At 42.2% G+C, this 23,819-nt stretch overlaps 1 protein-coding gene across 5 annotated transcripts in view; it reads right to left on the bottom strand.

Moving 5' to 3' along the window:
* Window positions 1–23,819, bottom strand: part of MYT1 (myelin transcription factor 1) — a 133,338-nt gene that overhangs the window by 28,558 nt on the left and 80,961 nt on the right. For 4 of the 5 annotated variants that reach the window (XM_085619670.1, XM_085619672.1, XM_085619671.1 and 1 more), the window contains 9 exons: window positions 19,715–19,965; window positions 18,358–19,200; window positions 17,182–17,316; window positions 12,168–12,258; window positions 11,177–11,290; window positions 7,420–7,634; window positions 3,568–3,770; window positions 1,657–1,926; window positions 652–806 (listed from right to left, as the gene is read on the bottom strand). In XM_085619670.1, the coding sequence (XP_085475796.1) occupies window positions 652–806; window positions 1,657–1,926; window positions 3,568–3,770; window positions 7,420–7,634; window positions 11,177–11,290; window positions 12,168–12,258; window positions 17,182–17,316; window positions 18,358–19,200; window positions 19,715–19,965 (2,277 nt within the window). The remainder of the gene's footprint in view (window positions 1–651; window positions 807–1,656; window positions 1,927–3,567; window positions 3,771–7,419; window positions 7,635–11,176; window positions 11,291–12,167; window positions 12,259–17,181; window positions 17,317–18,357; window positions 19,201–19,714; window positions 19,966–23,819) is intronic. The other variant, XM_085619673.1, reaches the window with a different exon arrangement.

Below are 23,819 nucleotides of genomic sequence, written 5' to 3'. Positions count from 1 at the left end.
ATATGTGGGCATTTCAAAAGCAAATTAAGGAGGGGGAGGAAGAAACTATGCTGTGCCTTTGGGAATGCTGCACACATTTAAAACTACAATGTATGAAAGGCCAAAGACAAATGGTCTAAGAATGTCTGTGTTTACTCTGTGACTTATAATACCACAGTGTTAAGTTAATTGCTTGTGGTGGATACTGGTTCAAAAGAGAGTTAGCAGAACACAGTCAAAATCTTCCCTGTGTATTATTCACTATGGTAACCATACTGTGACTGACTTGGATGCCTAGCATGCACATAGGCAGGTGTGAAGCTACCAAAACATGACTAAAGAGTCTTACTCTGGAATCATGCTGGCCCCTTGGTGAAGCTCAAAGAAGAACAATAGCTCAAAGTTACATAATTATCTGAGCAAGCCAAGACTCTACATTTTAAGAATGTGCCTTTCCCTCACAATACCATAAGAGGTGAACATGCATCTTCTTCATTTGAGACTTGAATGACGGCAAGATGTGTCTAGCTCTTAGTGTTTTAAAGATTGACTGTTGGGCGTGAACATCACAGTTGGAAAGTGAACAAAGCACATGTTAAGAGTTCTTCTAAACATACTTGTAATGTACAAGTCACACAATTTTATGTCCTAAGTCAAAAGACTGTGACTCACGACAGGAGTTCTTTCTTGTTGTCCTTTGACATGAACTTGAGCTTGAAGTTGGTTAATGTCACTTCGCCTGGATATTTCCGGTCCTCAAAGTTCTCCTCCTGCATCTCCTGCTCATCAGCCTCCGAGGAAGAGAAGGAAGCAGCTGCTTGTTCAGACTGTATGGCAAAAAGGAGCCAAGACAGGCAGTGTAGAGTTGGGTGGGAGTGAAAGACAGTAAGAGACAAGGAGACAGAGAAACAGAGAGGCGAAGAGAAAACAAAGTCAAGTAAAAATATTGTTTTATTTGGAAAATCTGAGTAATTTGTTATAATCCAAACTCAAACCAACAATAACAATTGAGTAGTGTGTATGAATACGAAGGGCAGACTGCGTCATTCCTGTTTTTGTTCATTATTTTGTTGCAGGTATCTTTATTCCGTGTATGAATTTACAGAGTAAAACAGACTTAGACACTGCTCATTTGGTATCCTAGAGACACTAATCGCTCTTGAAATTGAAAAATGATCCAATAATTTCCACTATGAAGGTCTGCTCTTTAAATACAGTGAAGATTACTTTAATTTGTGTGATACACTAGACTCTCGGTTTGGTAAGGACTGGGGCCGATTCAATGCGCCTTATGCCCTAAACATATCTTTGCAACCTAAAACTTAAATACGGTGGAAAAAACCTTCAAACATTTTCCATGTTTCTTATTTTAAACAAGAAAAAATAAACCTATGTAAACAGGCAGCACACATTCCCTGTGTGTGGGGGGTGGGGGGATGCTTACTGCTTACTGAGAACCTGAGCATCCGTTTTAAAGAATATAGGACCAAAGATGACATAAAAATACCTGCCCATAAGGATGTTTTAAATCTAGGTGAATATTGTTCATCTCAATGAACAGAGCATAAGAGGCAGTCAAACTAATCTGAGGACGGAAGATATTCTGAAATGATTGTAGGTTGGTGACAGTACTTGACAAGCACTCTAGCAATCGAGATTTTTGCAAAATCTCCCTACCTCTTCCGGCTCCTCCTCTCTCTGCCGGTGTGGTTTGGTGTAGTCAATGGGGCCGTCCCAGTCATCCTGCCGCGAGGTCTGGCTGGACTGCGGTGAGGTCATGGTACTGCTGCTGGCACTGGTGCTGTTTTGGCGTTGGGACACATCCGGGGACTTCATGCTGGGGCTGCTACTGCAGCTGCTGCTGCTGGGAAAGGCATTGTCCCGTTTGCGCTGCTTGTTCATGCTCAAGTCAAGGGTACCATTCTCATCCACTTCAATGTCTAGAGACTGAAACGTCAAAAGGAGCTCTTCAGTTGGCCACCAATCCCCGCTGTGCTATTTTTTGCTACATATAAACCCACTGCCCATACAAGTTAGGACACAACTAGTACCATTCACCCTTTGAAACTGAATGGAGGCGTTCTTAGCCCATAATGTTCTTTATTTGCATGAATGATTTCACTGCATACTCAATGTTGGCATTCATACTACCGTGAGCCGAGTCAACAGAAATAACAATTGAATTGTACCTAGAAATGTATACCATTACAGGCCTCACATACTTCTTATTGTATGCGTGCCAACACTATAAACAGCTCTTTACATGCCCCCAATCATATTCCCTTGTCATTCTTTTACTAACACCACACTCCCTCGCTAGACTTCATGCCTCTCTAATAATCACTCTACTCCATATATGCCATCCACTTACTGCAATCAAACCATTCCTTTATCCGTGCTCTAACATTATACCCGGACCATCAATTCATAACGACTGTTTATGGAGTCACAATAGAAGTCCTTGTGTCATAGACAGTGAGATCACACCTCCTTGTGATGAAGACCAGTTCCCCATGTGCATTTAGAAAAATTAAAAGTCACTTTTTACGGTCTGTCCCTGCTGCCTCCTTCCCCACAGAAAGGCCATGTATTTAACTTCAACAAAATGTTCAGGGGCAGCCTTTAAAGCTATGAGGCAAACAAACATCCATGTTTGAAGTCGGTGCCAGTTCCATGGAATCGTAACCTGACAGCATAATCAATGGGGAAAGTAAAACTCACTTTACATAACTACAGCTATCAACCTATGCTAGAAGTAGTCGGGTCTTGTAGAATACAATGTCAACAAATGAGCAGGATGTGTGCCACCGCAAACTATCTCCTAAAATGCAAGATTAGGCCTGAAAAGGGAGAAAAATGGATCTACAGTGCTGTTCTGTGGCAACATTAAGAATGCCTTCACCATCAGCCTCCCTCCATCAAATAAGATTTTATTTCCTTCGTAGGAATGAATGCGGTAACAAGAGAACCACGGCTAGGTGATGACATCAGCAAACCAAGTATCTATGTGAACATCCCTATTCCCTTCTATCCGCACCAACCTCCTTCCACCCAAGTACCTACAAAGCAACGCTTTCTTCACATGTATATTGATTACATTCATACACACGCGCATACATCCATGCACTAACATCACAATACCATAGACCCACTCTTTAGTCAGGAAGCTCTCGCAATGTGAAAGTTGCTTAAAATTTGAAATTTATTGGTTCAGTTACCTTTTCTATGTCTGTGCCAGAGCTCAGGTACCTCGCTACAAGGTCTGCCCAATGTACAGATATCCTATGAGCTCTACCCTTGGCCACATACTTTGCAAGAATACAATCCCTTGTTCGAGACACCAAACGGAACGTTCTCCGTCCACCGTAAGCAGCTTCTTCAGATCCTCATGCATACCCGGACAATTCCTTGAAGGTGACTGTTGTCCAAAGCAGCCATCTTAGTATTTCCACAATCGTTTACTGTGCTTCTTTAAGATCTACAGCCATGACCCAGGCAACCTCCCAGTGGAAAACCCCCTGGGCCATAGAACATTAGGTCACTCCTAGCCCAGCCATGGATCCCCCAGGAGCTTTGTGTCTCGCTTACCTTGCCTGGATGATCCTGCTTTGCACTGAGATTCTCCGGCATTTCCCAGCAGCGGGTAGACAGGTTGAGGATGGCAGTGGCAGCCATGTGCGCAGCTTCAGCATCATGCGTGTAGTCGAAGCCTGTGGAGGAGGAAGAGGTGCTCTTCATGTAACTGCTGGAAGGGCTGTGGCTGGGGGAGGGGGCCTTTGGAAAAGATTTGGCTGCAAAAAAGAGTACAGAGGATTGGTACAGGATTGAAAATCCTCAGTCCGTTTCCTCGAGTGTACAAACGCCCAGTGAATAAAAATGGGCCCAGGAGTAGGGAATTATGTCCCCGGAAAAAGACTGTCTGTGATTCTTGAGAAGATTTCTTCCCAAACAAGATCACACAATCAACACTTCTTTCTATTGCTTCATTTCGGCAAAGAGGGTTCTCAAGGACAGAGGAATTCATTGCAATAGTTTGAACTAAGACACAAGGGAGGTAATAATCATGGTCATTTGCTGGCCAAGTTTGATATAGAACTATGAGAACCTGAGCTTTCTGGTTAGCACAGACCTTTATGTTTGTGCACATGACTGTCGGCAAATATTAATAAATACCCTGCTAAAGAGCTCTTTGCCCATTTAATCTCCATGATAAGAGTGCCTCTCCTGGGAGAAGGTGCCTGATGTACCAGACTTTCTTTCAACTTTGGGAATAATGTTTCCAATTTGGTCAGCTCTCTATCCTGGCTTGAAAGTGTTTAATAAGTGTTCCTGTTTTTAAATAATGCCACAGAACGCTTCCAGGCGCTTAGGGTTCAGTAAGAAATGAGACATAGATGGGAAGCAGAAGAGATATGTGGCAAAAGGGGAGGGATGGCAGAGGTATAGATGACCACTGGGAATATGAATGCTTTCATTTTTATGCCAAAACAGGTGAAGTTCTGCAAAGTCTTGTATGAAAATACAATCTACAGTTACTTTTTACAGCATTCCTCAAATATCTTTTTATGTTTTCTTTTTTAGAAACTGTTACCTTTTCGAAACATGCACTTACCTCTTAATTTTCGAAACGTGAATGCATTTTAATTTTACTATTAATTGGTTTTGCGCCTTTAATTCAGTTATTTAAAAATGTAAGCACTGTTCAAATTTGGAATCCCAGCATTCATCTTTGGAAACGGGCATGGTTTTGAAACTAATTTTATCTGTGGTGTAAGGCACATCTGATGGGTGCACTGGTTTGCTTTTCCTCGTGCAACTCGATGGCTTTATGCAAAGAGTGACAACAGGTACATCTTTTAATATATTGATCAAGCTTCTGTTTCAGAAAGTTTAACTTGTAAGCAAAACCACAAATAAAACTAATTTATTAAGAAATAGTAGGATCCGTGGAATTTGCACAGCTAAACAATGCTGTTCTGTTGAACACGGGACATCAGCATTTCATCTTTTTACGTGTTTTTGTTGTTGTGATTAACACTTTTCTCTTCGCTCGGAGTCTCTGCCTGAGAAAATTATTTCAAAATACCAGGAGATTTGGAGTCTTCCTCTGCATCCCTTTTCGCATTGATCTGCTTTGTTACCTCATTGATTCGAACTCAATGTCTCGATGTGTTGTTAATTTTCTTATATATTGTTATTATTTTCCTTAACAGTTATGAGTGTAAAAGGACAGGGATTTTCAAAAGTATAAAAAAAAATCGCAGCCACCCTCACGTACATTGCCACACTTTTGCATGGCTACCTCCGTTACCGACTGAGCAAATTATATTTCAGTAAGTGGTGAGTCAGATAGAGGGGCTTATCCAAGGGGACTTTGCTGAAATTCGTTTTGTCAGGACAATTACTTGGAAATCATCTGTTCATATTGAAAATCCACCACCTATTAGGTGCATGAATTGTTTGACTTGGAAGAGAAATGGGTTTTCCATCAGTCTTAACCTAGGACGACAGTAACGGTTGCACAGACTGCCACTGTACAATGCAATGGTAGGATCAGGTTTGTTCGAGCCCTAATAAGGGTGACCACCGTTTGGCCGACAGGAAGGGGGACAGCTGGTGTGTCAGGATCATGGAATGGGATGCTAGCGAGACCCTGCTATCTTTGATGAGAATGTCCGCTGTAACATTCAGCGACCCATGTTCTCATGTATAGATCCCCAAACAGGAACTGGAGTCAAGTTTTATTATTGTGTTGAAATATTGCATTTCCCTCCGAATATTGGGGGGGGGGGTCAGAAAAAGGTAATAACTGATGCAAAAAGCAAACACCAAGGGTTGCTCTCTACATTTTTTAAAGTAGAACATCCTGCAGGAACATTTTGAAAAAGGCTGTCCTGGCCTTCCTTGCCACGAGTCAGTCCCGACCCCAACATTTGGCCAAATTTAGGAGGTAAGTTCCTGTTGGGTCCGATGCATGTTTGTGAAGATCTGGGATGGGCCTCCTTAGGCCACCAAAGGCTCTTAGCACAAGAGGAACAATCCTAGTTGGCTTAGATTGGGATCCTGGTAGGCAGTGGTGGAACGAAGGCTAGTTGTGACAAATGCCTGGTGGGTGGATTAACGCTATTTGTGGGTTGGGGAGACTCATAGGTGGCAAGAGTTAACATATGGCAAGCTGTGTAGACCTCCGACAAGCTTGGTGAGCATGGCCGGTATTGATAAATTCGTGATTGGGCAGCAGGTACCTGACAGGCCGGCTCCTGGAGAGTTAAGAGTGAATTTTCAACTCTTGCTCACATTCATCATCAAGGAAGCTCTGCCTTCTGGAAAATTATGATAGATAGATCGTGGAAAGGAGCATTTCAAGCTATAAACATGTGATCCATGTAGTATAAAAGCAAGCAGTGGAAATTTCATGAAGCACAAACACTCTAGCAAACACATTTGGGAGTTGCCCTTATTTAATAATTTCTACAGTATGCAAAGGCATTTCAAATTAAACAAATGTGAGTGTTAAAAACCCAATTTGGTTTCCATGTTTAACTTCCAATGGATTCTCAGTACGGACTCAACTATATATTCTCTGACATTAGTGTTATTCGTCCCATCTCCATCACGACATCCCCTCCTAAAGATTAATTGCGCTGGTTGTTTATGTTTTTATAAAATATGATCTGTGCATCAGGTGCTTAGAGAGGTAAACGGAACGCAGATTGCAGGTCCCAGAAGCTCGGGATGGAACTAAAAAGCCATTTAATTGGATTTCCCTAATAGGAGGAAAATAACAGTTGATGGCCCTGCTCTTTAGAGAATGCAGCATTGGGTCTGCAAACTGTGTCAAGCCTTTAGTACTACGTGAATCATGTGTTTTCTCGTATTTGGATCACACTGGTAAAGTAGGAGAGTACCCCGACAACAGCAAGATCCCCTCTAAATGCTGAGATCATAAAGTAGATCCCAGAGTGAACCTTGTCTGCATGGATGGAGGCTCATTGTATGCAAATTCTTATAAAGAGAGAGACCAAACAATGCTCCTAGCAACTTTTTAAAGGCACAAGCTTTCCAAAATCTACCTGTTCTTTCACAGTGACTGTGGAAACTTTAAGGAGTACAAAAACTGGGGTGAAACAGGGCTTAATTTGGCATAGGCTGTTTCCATACATTGGTTAACTAAATAAGAGGTGTTGTGGAAAACACATAAAGAACTTGTTCTCAACGTTACACTGTAGTAACTGCCTTATAGCAATGAATTGAAAATGTCATGGAGCAGAAACCGGGAGGTAATCATAGTGCAAGAGCAAAAGGAAAGGTGTAAACTAAATCCAGTGCTAGAGCGGAAACAGAAATGGAAGCAGTGTTAACCTTATCTGCTGCTAAAAGCTATGATTTTATGAAATTCACTTTGCATGAAAAAGTTCCCAAGTAAATCCTCCAACTTACACTTAAGGGCCTTGGGCGAGGCATCACTTGGCAGAACCTTTGGGGCGATCAGGCGCTTGCCAAAAACCTGAGCATCGAAACTTGCATAATCGAAGGTGACCTTGGAATATTTCTCCAGCTCCTTGGCCAGGTTGGCCCTGGGCGTGGCAGGGACCACGTTTGGGCGGTAGTTTCCATACTGTGGAATCTCCAGCTGCTTCACGAAGCACATGGGCCTGCAAGAAGGGCACAGAAAGCAACTGTTAATACTACTTATCTCTTAGATGAGATTGCAAACTGTCGTAGGGAGCTCATTAAGGTGGCAATAAATACATACATTGGAAGAGTAGAAAAAGCACGTTGCCCTCATGCTTATAATGAATGCAGATTCATCCTGACTGGTGAAGATGAAATTTTGGAAGGTCAAGGCTCCCGGTAGGTCAACCCCGCATATAGAAGAAAGGCTGAAAGACTGCTTCCTCAGGAAAGCTGTGCCATTGCCTGTCAGTCAGCACCACATTTTTGGAAGACCACTACTCCAGAAGGAATGGGTACTCCATTTCCATCATATGAAAAATTGAAAGTTTGTGCACCTTTAAGTTGGAGGAAGTCCTTCGTAGGTACAATTATGGAAGACCACTGTAGATGAGTCCATGAAATGATTATATTGTTTGGGACAAATACTGAAATCAGTAGTAGGATTTGTACAAGACGGGCCTATCTCCACGAGGGGTGAGCTGGTGGAGCAACCAATACAACACTCGCAGAGACAAACAACATGGTGTAGTCTCTTGGAAAATACACTCACTTTGGCCTTTACCTGTGAGACACCACATTTCGTAAAAATACAACCATTCTAGACTTTCATATGGAACATTACATCTCTTCGAGGTGGCAAACACTGCTGTGTACAGAACACCTTTTTTTCTAAAAAGCAACTATTCTGGCCTTTGCAAAAAGAATACCACATTCCCTGAAAGAGATCACAAATCCGTTCTATGGAACACCACAACTCTCGGAGGACAGTCTTAGCATTTTGCCTGTAGCGCACTGTATCTTTTAGAGGCGACAACTAGCTCAACCTTTGTCCACTCGATGGCCTTGGAAGGGACAATCAGTCTGGGTTTCAAAACAACAAGTATCTTTGAGACAATCACTCTCTGACCTTTGACTATACAGTAACATAACTTCTTTATGGGGCAGCCCATACAAGCCAGTCATTAAACCACTCAACCGACAGGGTGCCATAGGTTAAGGTGCAATAAACAGATAACTGCCTCCAAAAGGAACTTTATTTCAGCCGATTTTGTTTTTAGCCAATACATCATTTAGCAGTTGTAAGGGGGTGATCGAGATTATGTCAGTACCATTCTGATTATAGCAGCTAAATAGAGCCCCGCTTTCAGTATCTTTGACTGTATCTGATTACTGCAGTATTTCTATAAAATAATGTCTTGGGAATCTTTTAAACTGGTGAAAACCAAAAACTTGAATGTTATTTTTTATATGTTACTAAATTACATAAAAGTAAAAGAATGTGTGGTAAGGGTTTTCAAATTCAATATTACTTTTAAACATTTTCAAATTTTCAGAAAACTACTCAACAAATGTGCCTGTTAAGGGGAGCGTAACCCACCAAATTTCTGCTGTCTCATTACAAAATGTTTGTTTCCAAATGTATCTCTCAGAATACAGCTATTTTTCACTACTTGCAATGTGAGTTCTTAAACAGTTAAAAAAAAGTGACCCAATCCAAGAAGTACTTTTTCACAAAAGAAGAGAGAAACCTGAGAAATGTACAATTCTTAAATAATGGAGATGTGTTTAGTATGCAAGATTTGGAGCTAGAGATACGGTCATCGAGTCCCTAGCTTTCACTAACACTAGAGAAATAGGAAACAATCTAAATCTAGCCTTATCAGCCACTTAACAAGACCAGGGTAAGACTGGAAGTGCGTGTGTGTGCGTAAGTTTGGACTTTGGTCCATGACTTGTGGTTCCATCTTGGTGGGGGAAGTGAGATAGGGATCATTCCAGTCATATAAAAGTTAACTACATTCAGCCATCAGGAAAAGGCTGTCACGCTTCTAGCTTTACTTAAAAATACCAAAACAGAGCAGACCAAATCCAGAGCGGCAATTAGCAGCTAAGTGATGGGTATTCTTTCCCATTTAATACATATGCCAGGTGTACATCATCTCACATAGGTTGTGTTAATTTCCAAGAGCTACTTTCACATGAGGCTATGGCCAGGAATACTGCAGACTGCTGCATGTTATAAATCCTTTACTAAGTACAAATAGTCCAGTCATTTGGAGTATTTACAGTAACTTGTCTCTAAGCAAAGTTGGTTGTGGTTTGGGGGCTTGTCGGGTAAAACATCCATGGGCTTAACTTAAATTCTTAATTCGCCCTTTGTTTCCAGAGCCTCAATTTCCAAACTGTGGGCCTGATTCTCAAAGGGCCTCCGCACTCGTGGTGGAAGCCCTGCAGTTGTGGGGGAGTTTCCGCCCTGGGGACGGAATCTCCACAATGGAATTCTCATAGCGGAGATTCCACCTCGAGTGCAGAGATTCCCCCACGACTGTGGGGCCTCCGCCACAAGTGCGGAGGTCCTTTGTGAATCAGGCGCTGTGGTTCTAGAGCTGTTAGAAAGCCATATCTATTGTTTACCCCCTGCTTGTTAATTAATCAGTTTTAAACAATGTTTTACATGTGTATATCTGTAAGTGTACTCACTTCTGTTATTGCACTGCAATGTTAGTTTACAACATAGACTTCCATGCAGGTTTACTTTATCTAGTATTCCACAGATGAACTGGTAAACTGCCTTATCTAAAAAAAAAAGCAAGCACTTTGGAATAAAAGAACAAGCCTCCTAATGATAGTTAGTCAAGAATTGGGGAGAGGAGTTGGCCTAACGGCTAGGGCGGTCAAACTCGAATCTGGGAAACTGGGTTCGAGTCTCAGCAATGATGCTGAACATCCTGTGATTCTTGGCAAATCACGTAATCTCCCCGTGCCTAATCGAAATGAATGTGTGTCCTCATGTAACGTAACTGGTGCTATGTAAAGCACTCTGATACCCGATTCGGGTCAAGTTCGCGCTATATAAAACTCTGCAAAAAAAAAAAATGGGAGAAAACAATTCCAATAACCTATTTCAAGTCAGGACTGCCATCAGACAACCAGAGGGTGGAAAAGGATGACTAAGGGTCAGACAGCGCTGATGTAATGAGCAGTAAGTAAGTGAGCAGAGCTGGGATAGAGATTTTTTCACAATTAATCTCTCAATGTGTGGCCATACTTGATGCTTGTAAAGACAACCTCTACCATATGGTATCCACTTGCTGCTAGTGCTGTATGTGGCTGTTAGGTTGTACCTTAGCTTAACACCATCACTACTGTAAGATTCGGTTTGCCACACCACTGACAACAAGGCAGAGAGATAATAACACACAGGTAGCACATCTTTGGAAGCATTACTCTTGTGGGTAGGTACAACAGAGCAGCTTTTCAGCCAAGCATGAATTGGTGTTCAGTCTTCCAGAACAAGTGAAAGGGAATTCAGTTTTGTAAATGTAGCCTGTGGCGAATTAATGTGACTGAACTACACGTTCTTATTTCAAACTGCCACCTGTTGGAACACAAAGTATTCAAGAAGACTAACAGACGAACAGCTCACTTAGGTGGCCATTAAAAAGCCTTAGGCAGTGGGTCAATTGCCAAGGTTTGTTGAATTCCCAATCTTTGTGCAAGCGACCTGCAGCTGCCACACCTGAGTATTCGGTCCGAGTTGGAGCTACTCTTCGTCAGATCTCCTGGCTGTGTCGGCTGCTTCTCGTGGGATTTGGCTAGTTTTTCAGCAGCTGCAATAGGACACCCCGATAAGCTGCAAGGAATAAGAGCAGAGTTAAAGGAGAGAAACCTGGGTCCAGGAGGACAATCATTAGATTCTGCAGACAAGTGAAACATCAACCCAAGTGGGAACTGTGAAATAAACTCTCCATTGCCATAATCCTGAACCTTAATCTGGGCCCTACTGCGCCTCCCTAGCAACCTCCTGCAAGGTTTCCTGCCCCCATCAGCCACGTGTTAACCTTTATTTGTGGATAAAGCAAAGCAACTGCTCTGGTGGAAATTCCAGTTTACCAGATGCAGGTGGTTTCTACTTGATTGCGTTACAGTGGCTGGGGTTTGTTTACTACATTATGTGTCTTTAGCAGAAATATTAAGAGAAGATCAAGGTATTCGGGTTAAGCAATAACTGAAATTAACAGACACATTTAAAAAGTTCCAAGATGTGCCTAGAATTTTATTCACTGCAGCTCTATATGTCCAGCACAAGCCACGTCTAGTCAGCTGACATTTCCATCAGTGCTAGTGACTACAAACGCCCAGAGGATGGCTAGTAAAGTCCTAAAAGCACTTCGGGATAGCTGAAGATTGTCACACCTCCTACTCAGCTATGTTCTTTAGCTGCTTTACACCCTTGGATCAGGAGTGAGATATAACATACGTGTACATGTGACAAACTACAAGCTCGCTCACCTTTCACAGTAACGTGGTATTTGAGGGACACAAATAACGCATCTAACACATGTATTACTCAATGTACCCTGCAGTGGTCAAAGAACCAGAAAACCTTTTTTGCCTTTTCCTTTTGTTTTGTTTTACAGGTTGAGTTAAATCTATAGTAATGAGAAAGAAACGCGAAAAGTGTATATGATATACTGACAGAAGTAATGGCCTTTTTTCAAATACCGTACCTTCTATGCGTGTTGCGATTACTGTTCACGTGTCCTTGTCCCGTGCATCCCCGTGTTGGGCACTTTAGCACATTTTCATGCATGGCCAAGACTGTACAGAGTGAATATCAAATAAGACAAGGTTAAAACTCAGATGTTCTCACACATACGAACTGCACAGTGACATTTCCAATCCCAGAAATTTGGACAGGACATCAGAGAGATGCTCAGAACTCCCATTGGAATGCAATAAAGAAAATAACTGTTCCACCAGGAAAAAATAATCACATATCAAATAACCACGGTAGCAGATGTTTATAGAATTCTACAGAACTGAGGTATTATTAGGCTAGCACACAATACCTAGAGTTGTTACGAAATCCAGAGGAGACTCCATAAACGAAATGTCATCCACCATACTATCCCTAGCGTGGAAGAAATTCCGCCAGAGATTCCCCAACAGAGTTAGAACTTCCTCCACAAATCAGAAAATTTTCCATTACACTTCTCATGAGCATGCTTTTACATTAATTTCCCGGCCTCTAAAATCTCCTGACCCTGCAAATACAGTTCTGCAAACATTGGATTGGTTGCCTGCATTGCCAACACAGTTGTGTTCATGCTGCTTGTTCATATATAGTTATCTAAGCCAATTTCAGTTTTTTATCCTCTCTTTATCAACACAACATATACTATTCCTTTCTTCCGTCACCATTTTTAATTGTAATCGCCAGAATTACTGAAACTTGCGGAGCTAACTCAATCGGTAGCTTTTACAAATTATCTGTCTTTTTCATTCCCCCTCTTTGAAGGCCTGTAGATAGCAGTTCTCTCTCTCTTCTCATCTCCTGTAGCGCTGCCTTTATTTGTTGGACTGCAACCTTTGAAAATGACAGATAAGGCCATTTTTCTCCTCCTATTGCTCCATTACCATAAGTACACAATATTGCATTCAGTTTGTATGCTAGGCACATCCGCTCTCTGGTCGTGGAAGCAACATAAGGCCTTTCGTTCACTACCTAATACATGCCGTACATACCAAAGAGGTTGCAAGCACGTTCTCTGCTGCTAATGATCCAGGTTGGAGCACTTGGGTGTAGGTTTAGAGCACTCTTCGGTATCGCTTGTGAACTCACTGGACTTAGCTAGCAGGCTACCTACCGATGACGCCATTGTTTCTATCAGAGGAGCCCTCATTCTTTCCAAGGGCCACAATCGGTATGAACTCGAGGGATTCCTCCAAGTCTACCAGTGGTCCTCCTGATCAAGAAAGAGAAGCCATACCACAAGGGCCTGGTTGACCTCTCGATAAATCTGGATATTTTCAGACAGACCGATTCCTTTGAAAGGCTGGTAAGGTTGGGACAGAACCAGCCCGACAGTTCTATTTGCAAGTCAGATTTGCTAAGGCAGAGGCACAGGTATGTCGGGAATTACAGAGAGCTCAATCTGATTACCCTTGTATGGTAATACAATTAATCCTATTTACAAATAGAAAAGACTAGTAGGGAGGATTCAATTAACGTTTTACAGTGGCTTGCCTTTTGTGCCACATGCTGAGTAGTACTAGCATCATGTAGGTCTGCAGTGTTTGAACTAGGTTGGAAAGGCACCCAGGAAAAAAGGGGGTGCAAAAAGTATTCTTTGCTTAATGTAGCAAAATACCTTAAGATACCCTGGACGATCGGTTAAATGTTGCTTCTAATGGGTGCGATATACAGCCATGTCATCCAGGGGTGCACCCTCGCTCCAGTCAGCAGCCCTAACCCCTAGGAAACAGACACTAACAGGACAAGGCACAAGCGCTAGTAAAACTTAGGGCAAGCTAGAACCTCAGGGGACCACCAGGGCCTCAACAATTTGTATTATAGTAATGACCAACTAGTCGCTGAAAAAAATGATGTTCTATTGCTGGGTACTACTCACGGAAAGAGGCCCCTGTTCAGGAGTCAGGGAGAGGTAAACCGCATAGGGTTCTCTCTGGGGCCTAGGGACGTACCACAAGAAAAGGCCTGTCCTGCCCTGTTACATAACAGGTTTTCCTTCCGAGCACAGGAACAGGCATGCTAATTGGCCTCTAGCCACAGCCTTATCTGTGACTTAGGTATGATTCCAATTCCAGATTAGATTGCCTTTTTTCTCAAAGAACAGTATGGGCCATGTGTTTATGTTTGAAGATTTAGAAAGACTTGAGTACGATTTTTTGAAAAATCGTCTACATTCATTTCTTTAACATTACATTTCTGCCTCTTTACTTTCGTAATCATTTAGAAATTGGCTTGATAACTTGCAAATACTTTTGAGGTGATTTCTTGTTTATTTGACGTTCTAAGATCATTTTTCAAATGGGGAAAATAAATTGGGTTTTGCTGATTTTTCAAAACTTTGCACCAACCTTGCCATAAAAAATAATAGCTATGAAATACGAGGAGGCCCAACCCTCTCCAAAGCTACATTGAGCTCTGTCAAAGAACTAAGCAGGCAGATTTCCAGGTAAAGAGTTGTCACTGGCATGTAAAAGGAGTTATGAATACATGCCAACATTTTAAAACAGGAAATTGGGAGATTTTGGAAAAAAGATTGGGGGAATGTATTTTACCCATTACATTTAATAAAGCAGAGGCAAAATGACAGGTGGTAGACGGGGAAAATAAAGCTAATTTTGGTATAAATAAATGTGGAGTCTCCCGCCTGATTCGGGTCTATTGGCATTTGTGTTTATGCTTTAATTAAGTTCAAGTCCACATTACCTCAAATTCGGCAACAAGACTATGTAACTTAAAATAAATAAAACTGGTGAAGCACCTTCCTTTCGCAATGTTCGTTGTCAGATAATCTAATTCGTCGTCAGATAAATTAGTGACTAGCTAGGGTTGCCACCTGGCTGGCTTTATGCTGACATGACGAGTATATTAATATCCCTGTCAGTACAAAAATTAGAAAATCATCTAAAGCTGCCCCCCCCCCCTCCCGAATCAGTACACAGTTAACCCAGTAAATGCAAGAACACTTTAAAATGTGTTCTAATAATCCCTGACTGATCATTAAAGTAAACATAGGACAAAAAAGGGCCTGTTAAAAATGAATGACAGGTGCGTGTTTTTAAAAGTGGGCAGATGGCTGGTCTTTTTCCCTGGGAAAGGTGGCACCCCTTCACGCGACCCCCTCAAAGCCGGGGGTGTGTCTGGTGAGCAGGCCCACTCTATCTTCAGGGACATAGCCCGTCACGCGACCCCCTCGAAGCCAGGGGTCTGTCAGGCGAGTAGGCCGCGTCTCCTCGGTGACAGGGCCCGGGAACAGGCCGCTCCCGTGTCACGCAGGAGCGGCAGCCTTCTCCCGTTCTCCCGCGGGCTGGCACAACAACAACCGTCTCCCAGAGACAAGGAGGCCAAGGGCAGCCAGAGGTAAAATTTTCGCTCCGTGTGAACGATGCCTCGCTAGTGAGGCCTAAACTGCTGAGGGTGGGCACGGCGGCAAGCGGGCGCGCAGGCCCGGGGGTCGGATGCTGGTATAGGCCTCTCTCCCCGGGACTCGGCCAGGGCCTTCGCGCCGATAGCCCCCGCGTCGGTCGGACAGTCAGGTCCGTCGGGTGCTTCGGCCCTCACCAGAGCGTGGACACCGACCACCAAGGAGAAGGGCGGGTATGAAAGCTGCGCACAGGCCTTTCCTCCACACGAGGGCCCCGTCCCAAGAACGGGCAGCGATTCCCGGGGGAGCAGGCCTCTCCACTCCCTGCTGCGGAGGAGCTGCTGAAAATAGTTCCAGCACCCCGACAAATGACAAAACGGCCGTCACACACTCTCCGAACTTTGAATACAAGCAGAGGGCACTGGAAAAAACTTTCAACCAATCTGTACTTGCGGTGTCTGTACTAAAAGGGACATTTGCTTTTCACTAAAAACTCACCCAGATTGTTATGTTAGCAGTTGTATGCTTTGTTTTGACTACAGAAAAGTGTATGGTGATCTGTTTGTGTCTTTCTTTGATACATTCCAACATGCCTGATTCAAACAGAAGGCTCTCGACTTTTATGCCAAAAATAGCTTTATTTATTTAATGTACGTGAATGGAGAAAATTAAGGCCACAATTTTTTTTTTAAAAATCTCCCTTTTCCTAGTTTTAAAATGTTTGCATGTATGTCATTTTAACATTACCTACAGCTATCCAGGACCCGTATTTGAGATGTCTGGCTATCAATGTACATATAGTTATCACTTAGCCAGGATTTTACTGGCACAGACATTTATTTTATGCCAGAGATAGTAAAAATAGTGGGAACATCAACAAATCCGGCATTTTGCGCAAGTATGTAAATGTTTTAAGTGGGATGCGATAAAATGCTTTTAAGATATCATAGTTGTTTTCAAAGTACAAAAGAGTAAAGTTTACAGCATTCCAGGTTTTGGACCAAAAGATGATTTATTACCAACAACATTGAAATCCTTTTTTTTTTCTTTTGTTTGCAGTTGTATATAGCGCAAACTTGACCCGAAGATATCAGGTATCAGAGCGCTTTACATGAGCACCAGTTTCATTACAGACGGACACATTCATTTTTGTTAGGCAGGGGGAGATTAAGTGATTTGCCCAGAATCACAGGTTGAGAGACTTTAACAAAATTTATCTGGCGGATCGAAAATGTCAAGTGTAAGATTGCTGTACTGTGAGACTTCCTACCAATGAATGAGATTTTAGGTGTCTTACATTAAAAAGTCTAAGCTTTCATGAGAATATTTGCAACTTTTATTCGAAACTTTGGCAAAATGGAAATGTATGGTTATTTTTATACCAAGCCTTCATTAAGCCATTTCGAAATACCACAATACAATAGTGTGAAATGTTTTAAAGCATCCAACGCATTCATGTTAATGTACTGTGTGCTTGGAATACATAATAGATTTTTCACTACATGTATAACACCAGCGTTAATATTCCATGCAAGGAACTGAGCATAGTAGAGTGTCTGTTGCTTCCACTTTCTGGATTGTACCCTCTTTACTGGACAGCCTCTAAAACTCAGCATAGCCTACTCACTTTCAGGAGGTATCCTATCCTTGTGTGGGCATCCAGACAGACTGCGGTGATGAGGGTACAACCCAGTGACGTGGCCAGTGCCGTCACAGCCTGGAGTAGGGCACTTGATCTCCCGTTTCTCAGGTCTTGATGGATCTAAGAGGAAAGGAGGGTGGAGTTTAGGGTTTGAGAACAAAGAAACTGTCAGCATAAAAAAAACACATTTGCAAAGCCAGTACATTTTGCTTTGTCTTTACACTTTCTTAAGGCTTACACATTATTATTATGTGTTTAGGGAAACTTATACGTACGTACTGAGAGACAAAAAGAACTGCTATATCCAAGGACTTCCTACTATCTGAAACGTTTCAGTAAGCATGACAAAGGTTCTAAAGAGATGCGTCAGCATGACAAAGGTTGTAGGGAAACCCACCAATGGAACATGGTGGCAGTTAGATTCACATGCACGAGAAGGTTGGTAATGAGAACCACAAAAAACTATGCAATTAGGCTGATGAATTGGACAAAATTCATAATGATATCAACTGGAATGCAAAGGTTCTAATAAAACCTATGAGTAAAAACATTTTATAATGTGAACTGTGGGCAAAGCAAATGCGATACTGTGAGCCAAAATATAAACATAGGCTAAAATGAGTTTTCGTTCTGGAGCCTTTTTCCTGATGAGACCTCGCTTACGTATGTATTTAAATAAAATGAAAGCCACAATATCACTCTGGTGACCTAAGAAACGAAAGCCAGGTCAGAGTGAGGAGTTTGTTTGAAACATGAGGCCGGGAGAAATACACTACACTGATTATGCGGTTAGACATGTTTTTTGATAGTTGCCCTTTCATATGTATATAGGGAGACACAGTGCAAGAAGTACTGTGGGTGACAGCGGGGACTAATGTTTGGTACACATAGAAGTTATAATTCTGTATTTTGGGTTTTCTTAAAGGAGCCTTTCTGCATCTCACTAATCTAAAGGTTTTGAGCCAACAAATATTCTCTAACTCTTTTTCTGCTGTATTCCCCCTTCGGTACAAATAGAACCCAGTTTCAGCATGAAAGAGCTTCCGGCCTCTGAGGAATGTTCATGTATTTTGTATGACTAATAAGTGGTGAAATTCAGTTTATTTGACACATGAAACATAGTTCAAAGCATGCTCTTTACAGACAGCCTCTTTTAAATACCTTTCCTGTAGTAGTTTTTTCGTATAGCTTCCATGGCTCGGTTGTGCTTGTCATCTCCCTGGTAGTGCTTTACGTGTTCCACAGGCAATCTTCCTGGCTCCCTCACCACTTTAACCTGTTCGGCTTTCAAAGCAATTGCCTGCTCTAGTAAGCCCAGGTTCCCCCTGGTCATCATGTCATACATTTCAGACTCGTCCGTTACTGCTGACTTTTGAGAGTGAGTGTCATCATCCTTGTCATCATCTGACCTCACCTCCACAACAACATCATAATCAGGTTTGGGACTGAGCTGCCCCTCATGATGGATTTTTTGAGGGTCCTGTGAACCATGAGGCATTTCCTCACAGATCAGGTCAGTCCTTGCATCTTCTTCCTCCTCATCCTCCTCTTCCTCCTCCACCTCATCATCCTCCTCTTCCTCCTCATCCTCCTCATCATCAATGTCATCATCATCGTCCTCAATGGCTTCCTGCAGCTTGCATTCCTCCTCGCAGCCCACCTCCTCGCGAGGCTCAAGGCCAGGCTCACTGCTCTGCTCACTTGCGACCTCGATGACCTCTTCAGCATCTTCGGTTTGGATGATGATTTCTTTTTCACATTCCTCAACAACTTCTTCTCCCACCTCCTCATTTAAATGTGGGACTGCATTAGAGGCGGGTTTACAATCTTGCAGTTCACTTTCGGGCAGGTACCCTTCTGTGGCTAGGGTTTCTTCTGCTATTTGGCCAAGGTTTAAAAGAGAGTTAGCGATGATTTCTTTGTAACTGCTGTAACTGGCTTTTGGGGTGATTGCAGTATTGATGGATGTATTTTGTTCATATGGTGATTTAGCTGGACTGGTCTCTGCAACAACAAAGGAGAATTGAGCATCATATTTTAGCAAATGCATTAGCTTCATTATACTTTCTGTTTTGGTGATGTCAAACATACATGTCTACCTCTCGATAAATGGTACTCTATGTCAAGGGTTTTGTCTTAGAGTTGTAGAACATTTGATTGGGAATTTCATTGATGTCCTTTCAAAAATGTTAAATGATTCAAAATCTTATTTGCTACTTTTTTATCAACACTCAGATTGTTATGGGGCACTCTGGGATCAAGTCTGTAAATTGTGTATTAGACCAGTTTGTGAACTGTATTTTGCTTTCCTGTGATTACCTTCAAATAGCATTGTGATCCTATTCAAGAATGTTACTCTAAATTGTAAGCAAGTTCTTCTGCTATAAAAATCACTGGGTTATGTGTAGTTTAACCCATTTATAGCTCGTCTGCACGCGGTACTGAGGGGTTGTATTCATGTTGGAATAAGATACCACGTGTCCGCATAAATATAATAGTATTTTACTAGAGTTCCCACCTTCTTCTGGTACCGGACTTGGTGTTCTATGTCTTTCCAGTACTTCTGGCTCATCTTCTTCCTCACATGTGGCATCTGAGTCCTCGCTGAGAGACTCTTCTTTTGCATCCAAGTCCTGGCTGCCATCACTGTCTGCGTTGTACCCTTCGTCCAGAGTCAGCTTGAGAGGGTGTGACTTTCTCTTGGAGGCTTGATGTTCAGTCTCTGTATCCTGGAGTTTCCTTTTTCTCGCCAGAGGGCAGCTTTGTAAACTGGAAGGCAAGAAATGTGTCAGGCAGCACAACAACAGTTTTCAGGTCACACATGCCTCCTAGAAGCCTACATGTTCATTACCAGGCATACACTTTAAACAGAATTCCTTCTTGGTTAAGAATCCATAAGGTTAAACCCCCACCTACAATATGATATTTTCTCTATATTTTAGTCAATTGAGCCTCTGTGTCATGAAATTCTACAAGGATCATTTTCTATTTGCTGTTTACATTTCCTGGAGTGTATCTATCTCTTTGTGCACTTGAGTGTTTTGTAATGTCCTTCAACGGCTAACGTATGAATCTGCTGGACTTTCTTATATGTGTCAGCATTTATGTTTCTGAGGCTGTCTGAGGCTTGCACACACTTAACGTATTGTACGAGTTAGGCATAGGCTTTGTGAATGTCTTAATAAGTTGTGAAATAAAATATCTTCTGCACATTTATGACTCAAAGATACAAACTTTTGCAGAAGCAAAGAGGCAAGGTAGCATCAGGTGGAAACTGTGCTGGTCATGAGTAACTCTTGGTGGCTGTAACCTGAAATTCCAAATTGATTTTACAGAATTTGCAGGCGGACAAGAAGCATGCTCTCTTCTATTTATGGAAGGGACTATCATCCTTAGCAATGTAAGTCTATTTTTTAAAGGAGCACTGAGTGTATTAGGGGAATTTATATGGTTCAACGAGTAAATAAATGCTGATCAAGATTTGATCCCTGCCTGTAGTAACACAGTGAGCAAAAACAAATGGAGTAGAAAGCAGTCGAGTAATTTCAAGTGGCTGTTATTCATTTTAAGATTACATCCATCTATTTTGGTTTTACTCAGTGAGTCATCCTAAATGACATGAGTATGCCTCATTGTTGTGGTTGCTGTGGTTCATTATGGCATAGAAATCTAGCTTCACTTCACAAATAAGTCCCTACAAGGAGGGCTGGACTGAGACAAAAATTAGGCACAGGCATCAAAATAAAAATAGCCCACATTAGTGAATTAGAAAGCTAAAAAAGTGGCCCATTTCTGCAAACCAGGGCAGTTATGACCTTGTAAAGACACTGTATAAGTATTTTGCAAGGTATGGAAGAAAGCTTGGATCTCAGCTTGCTACAGGCAATGTTTATTTCAATATTAAGGAAATCATTAAGGAAAAAACAGCCCTGCAGACCATAAAACAGGTCGCAAAAACAGCCAAAAATGACCAATATACTGACCTTTCAGACCAGCCTGTTGTGCACTGCCTGATTGCCCTAAGTGCTAATCCCACCCTATCTACATGACCGAAATATTCCAGGCATTCTTTGTATTGCCATACAAACAGGCACAATTAAGCAGTGGGCAGGACTGCCCATTTTGTGGCACGGTCAAACTGATTTTCAAATGAATGATTGAGTGAAATGCTGCCTGGAGTAAATACCAGTAGTTGAGATCAGGTTCAGCCGCTCACACATCATATTTGGTTTTTCTCACTGATCAGGTTGGGAGTACAGAAATATAAGCCTTCAACTAAATTATTGAGGCCTACAAGGAGGGAGAGGCAGTGAATCATGGAACCAATGAGTAAGACCGCAAGTAGAGAGCGATAGAGGGCAGTATCAAGAAGGAGTGCAGTGGCGGCTCCTCGAGGGAGTGCTGCAGGGCGGTGGGGCGGGGTGGGGGGGTGGTGCAGGGTGGGGGTAGTAAACTCCGGAATACGCCCGAACAGAGTTGAGTAAATAAATAAATAAAATGAATTACAGTGTGCACGCTGTAACGCCAAATCGGCAATGCAGCACGCAATGTAATTCATTTTATTTATTTATTTATTTATTTACTCAACTTCGTTCGGCCGTATGCCGGAGTTTACTACCTCCCATCCTGCCCCTCCCCCGCCCCACAGCACTCCCTCGAGGAGCCGCCACTGAAGAAGTGTGATGGACAAAAAAGAAAGTGTATGGAAAACATTGGAGGGGTGTTTTGTATTATGGCAAAATAGACACTGGGAATAGACGTAGGAAGGAACTCTCACACTCCTCTTCCCATTAGGTGGAAATACCCTGCTTTTGTTAGAATATGAATATTCTCATACACGGTAGAAGCAGGCCTTCTTCAGATTTCAAGTCGTGCTCTTCCTGTCTTCTGTAAATTGCCTATTGTAGATCAGTTGCTACATGAGAACACAGATGATATGTCTGTTCAAAATGCAGAGTACAGCATTGAGACAAAGATAAATATCTGAATTCTCTATATGTTTCTGTCATAGTTTTGATGGGCACTGAGCCAATATGTGTGCCAACCTTTACACTTTTGTCTATGCCCTTTGTCTGCTTCAGACTACCTTTTTTGTCTCTATTCATGTTTTTATGTGGTGGCCTCCATGAAAGCCAAGCCCACGAGAAGTGAAAAAAGTTTGCATTTAACATGCAACCATAAAAATATGTTGCACACGGCGACAAAATAGGGCCTCTGTTTGCAACAAAACAAATCTAGTGCAAAGACTGTAATAGCAGACCCTCAAATGTAACTTGTATATTTGTCCATGTCGGTTCTAATGCCAGTTGCTGCAGACAACTTCACTGCTCTGATGCTTTCTCTAATCATGGAATTTGGTATCTGGGTCTGACGTTCTTCTTCTGATTTGCTCACCTGCTGCAGGTTTGATTTTGGGCGAAATCAATATCTTTCTCGGTTTCATTTCTATAATTTTGAGGGAATGGTGGTGCTTTGAGGAAACCGTGAATTGATTAAGGTAACAAAAAGTGATTGTTCTCATTTCGTCTTACTTCTACTTATGATACACTGCTCCATATTATAGATATATTAGAGGTATGCTTTTAAGTGCGCAAGCCTTGTAATACGGAGCATCTCACCGTTTGCCAGTTGTAAATATCAGGCCTAAAAAGGAGGAAATGCCAGCTACCTCCCTGGGAAAACAGCAATCAGAAATGAGTTCCAAGGAGCAATCCCAATAATAGAGGGGTGCTGAACACCTCATTGGGAGTAGAGCCATCATCAAAGATTTGGGGGGTAGACTGCAAAGCCAAGAAGTACTGGTCCCCGCACAAGCAGAATTCCATTAGGAAGGATTGACAGCCTCGAGATGAAGAATACCCCATTCGCAGCAAGCTGCCACAAAGGATTTTAAAAGCATAAACCATAAAACAGAAACACACTGATTGCTCTAGAAGGAGTACCTACAGCTAATAATGTCATGGTCTAACACCAGTGCAAGGAAAAGCTAAATATCTCCAGGAGAAAGGAAATCAACACTAAGAACCTGATTTAGAGTTTGGCAGACATGGTTACTCCATCACAAATGTAACAGAGATCCCGCCCACCGTATTACAATTCCATTTTATCCTATGGAACTTGTAATACGGTGGATGGGTAACCCGTCCGCCAAACTCTAAATCAGGCAGTAAGTTACGGAGAATAGAATGAGTGAATGAAAGCATTGCCTTCTCTAGGGTAAGCTCAGGGATTCTCCTATCACCACAGTGTTCCTGACAAAGGTGACAGTTGTTCTTGCAGCGATATCATTAAAAATGTATTGGGCTGGGAGGAAGGGAGCAATGTGCTAAGCAATGTTACCCTCCCCTGATCTGCATCATCAGTACCAAGCCACATTGGTACTGGACTAGAGAAGTTTTTGTTGTACCCATGAGAACCTTTGTATCTTCCTGAAAGATTATACGAAGGGACATTATGTTACATTTTAAAATTTCCAATGGGCCAGAATATTTACCATTGTGAGCAAGAACAGTATTTTTAAATCTTAGAGGGGTCATTAAAGAGCAATAAACGGCAGAGAATTGCTGACCAATGGAGTAGAGTTGTTGCTAAACAATGTAGTGGCTGGTGAGCACTTGTGAAGA

The sequence above is a fragment of the Triturus cristatus genome, chromosome 7 (assembly GCF_964204655.1).
Source record: "Triturus cristatus chromosome 7, aTriCri1.1, whole genome shotgun sequence".
Classification (NCBI taxonomy): domain Eukaryota; kingdom Metazoa; phylum Chordata; class Amphibia; order Caudata; family Salamandridae; genus Triturus; species Triturus cristatus.
This window is presented reverse-complemented; position numbering and strand designations above follow the sequence as displayed.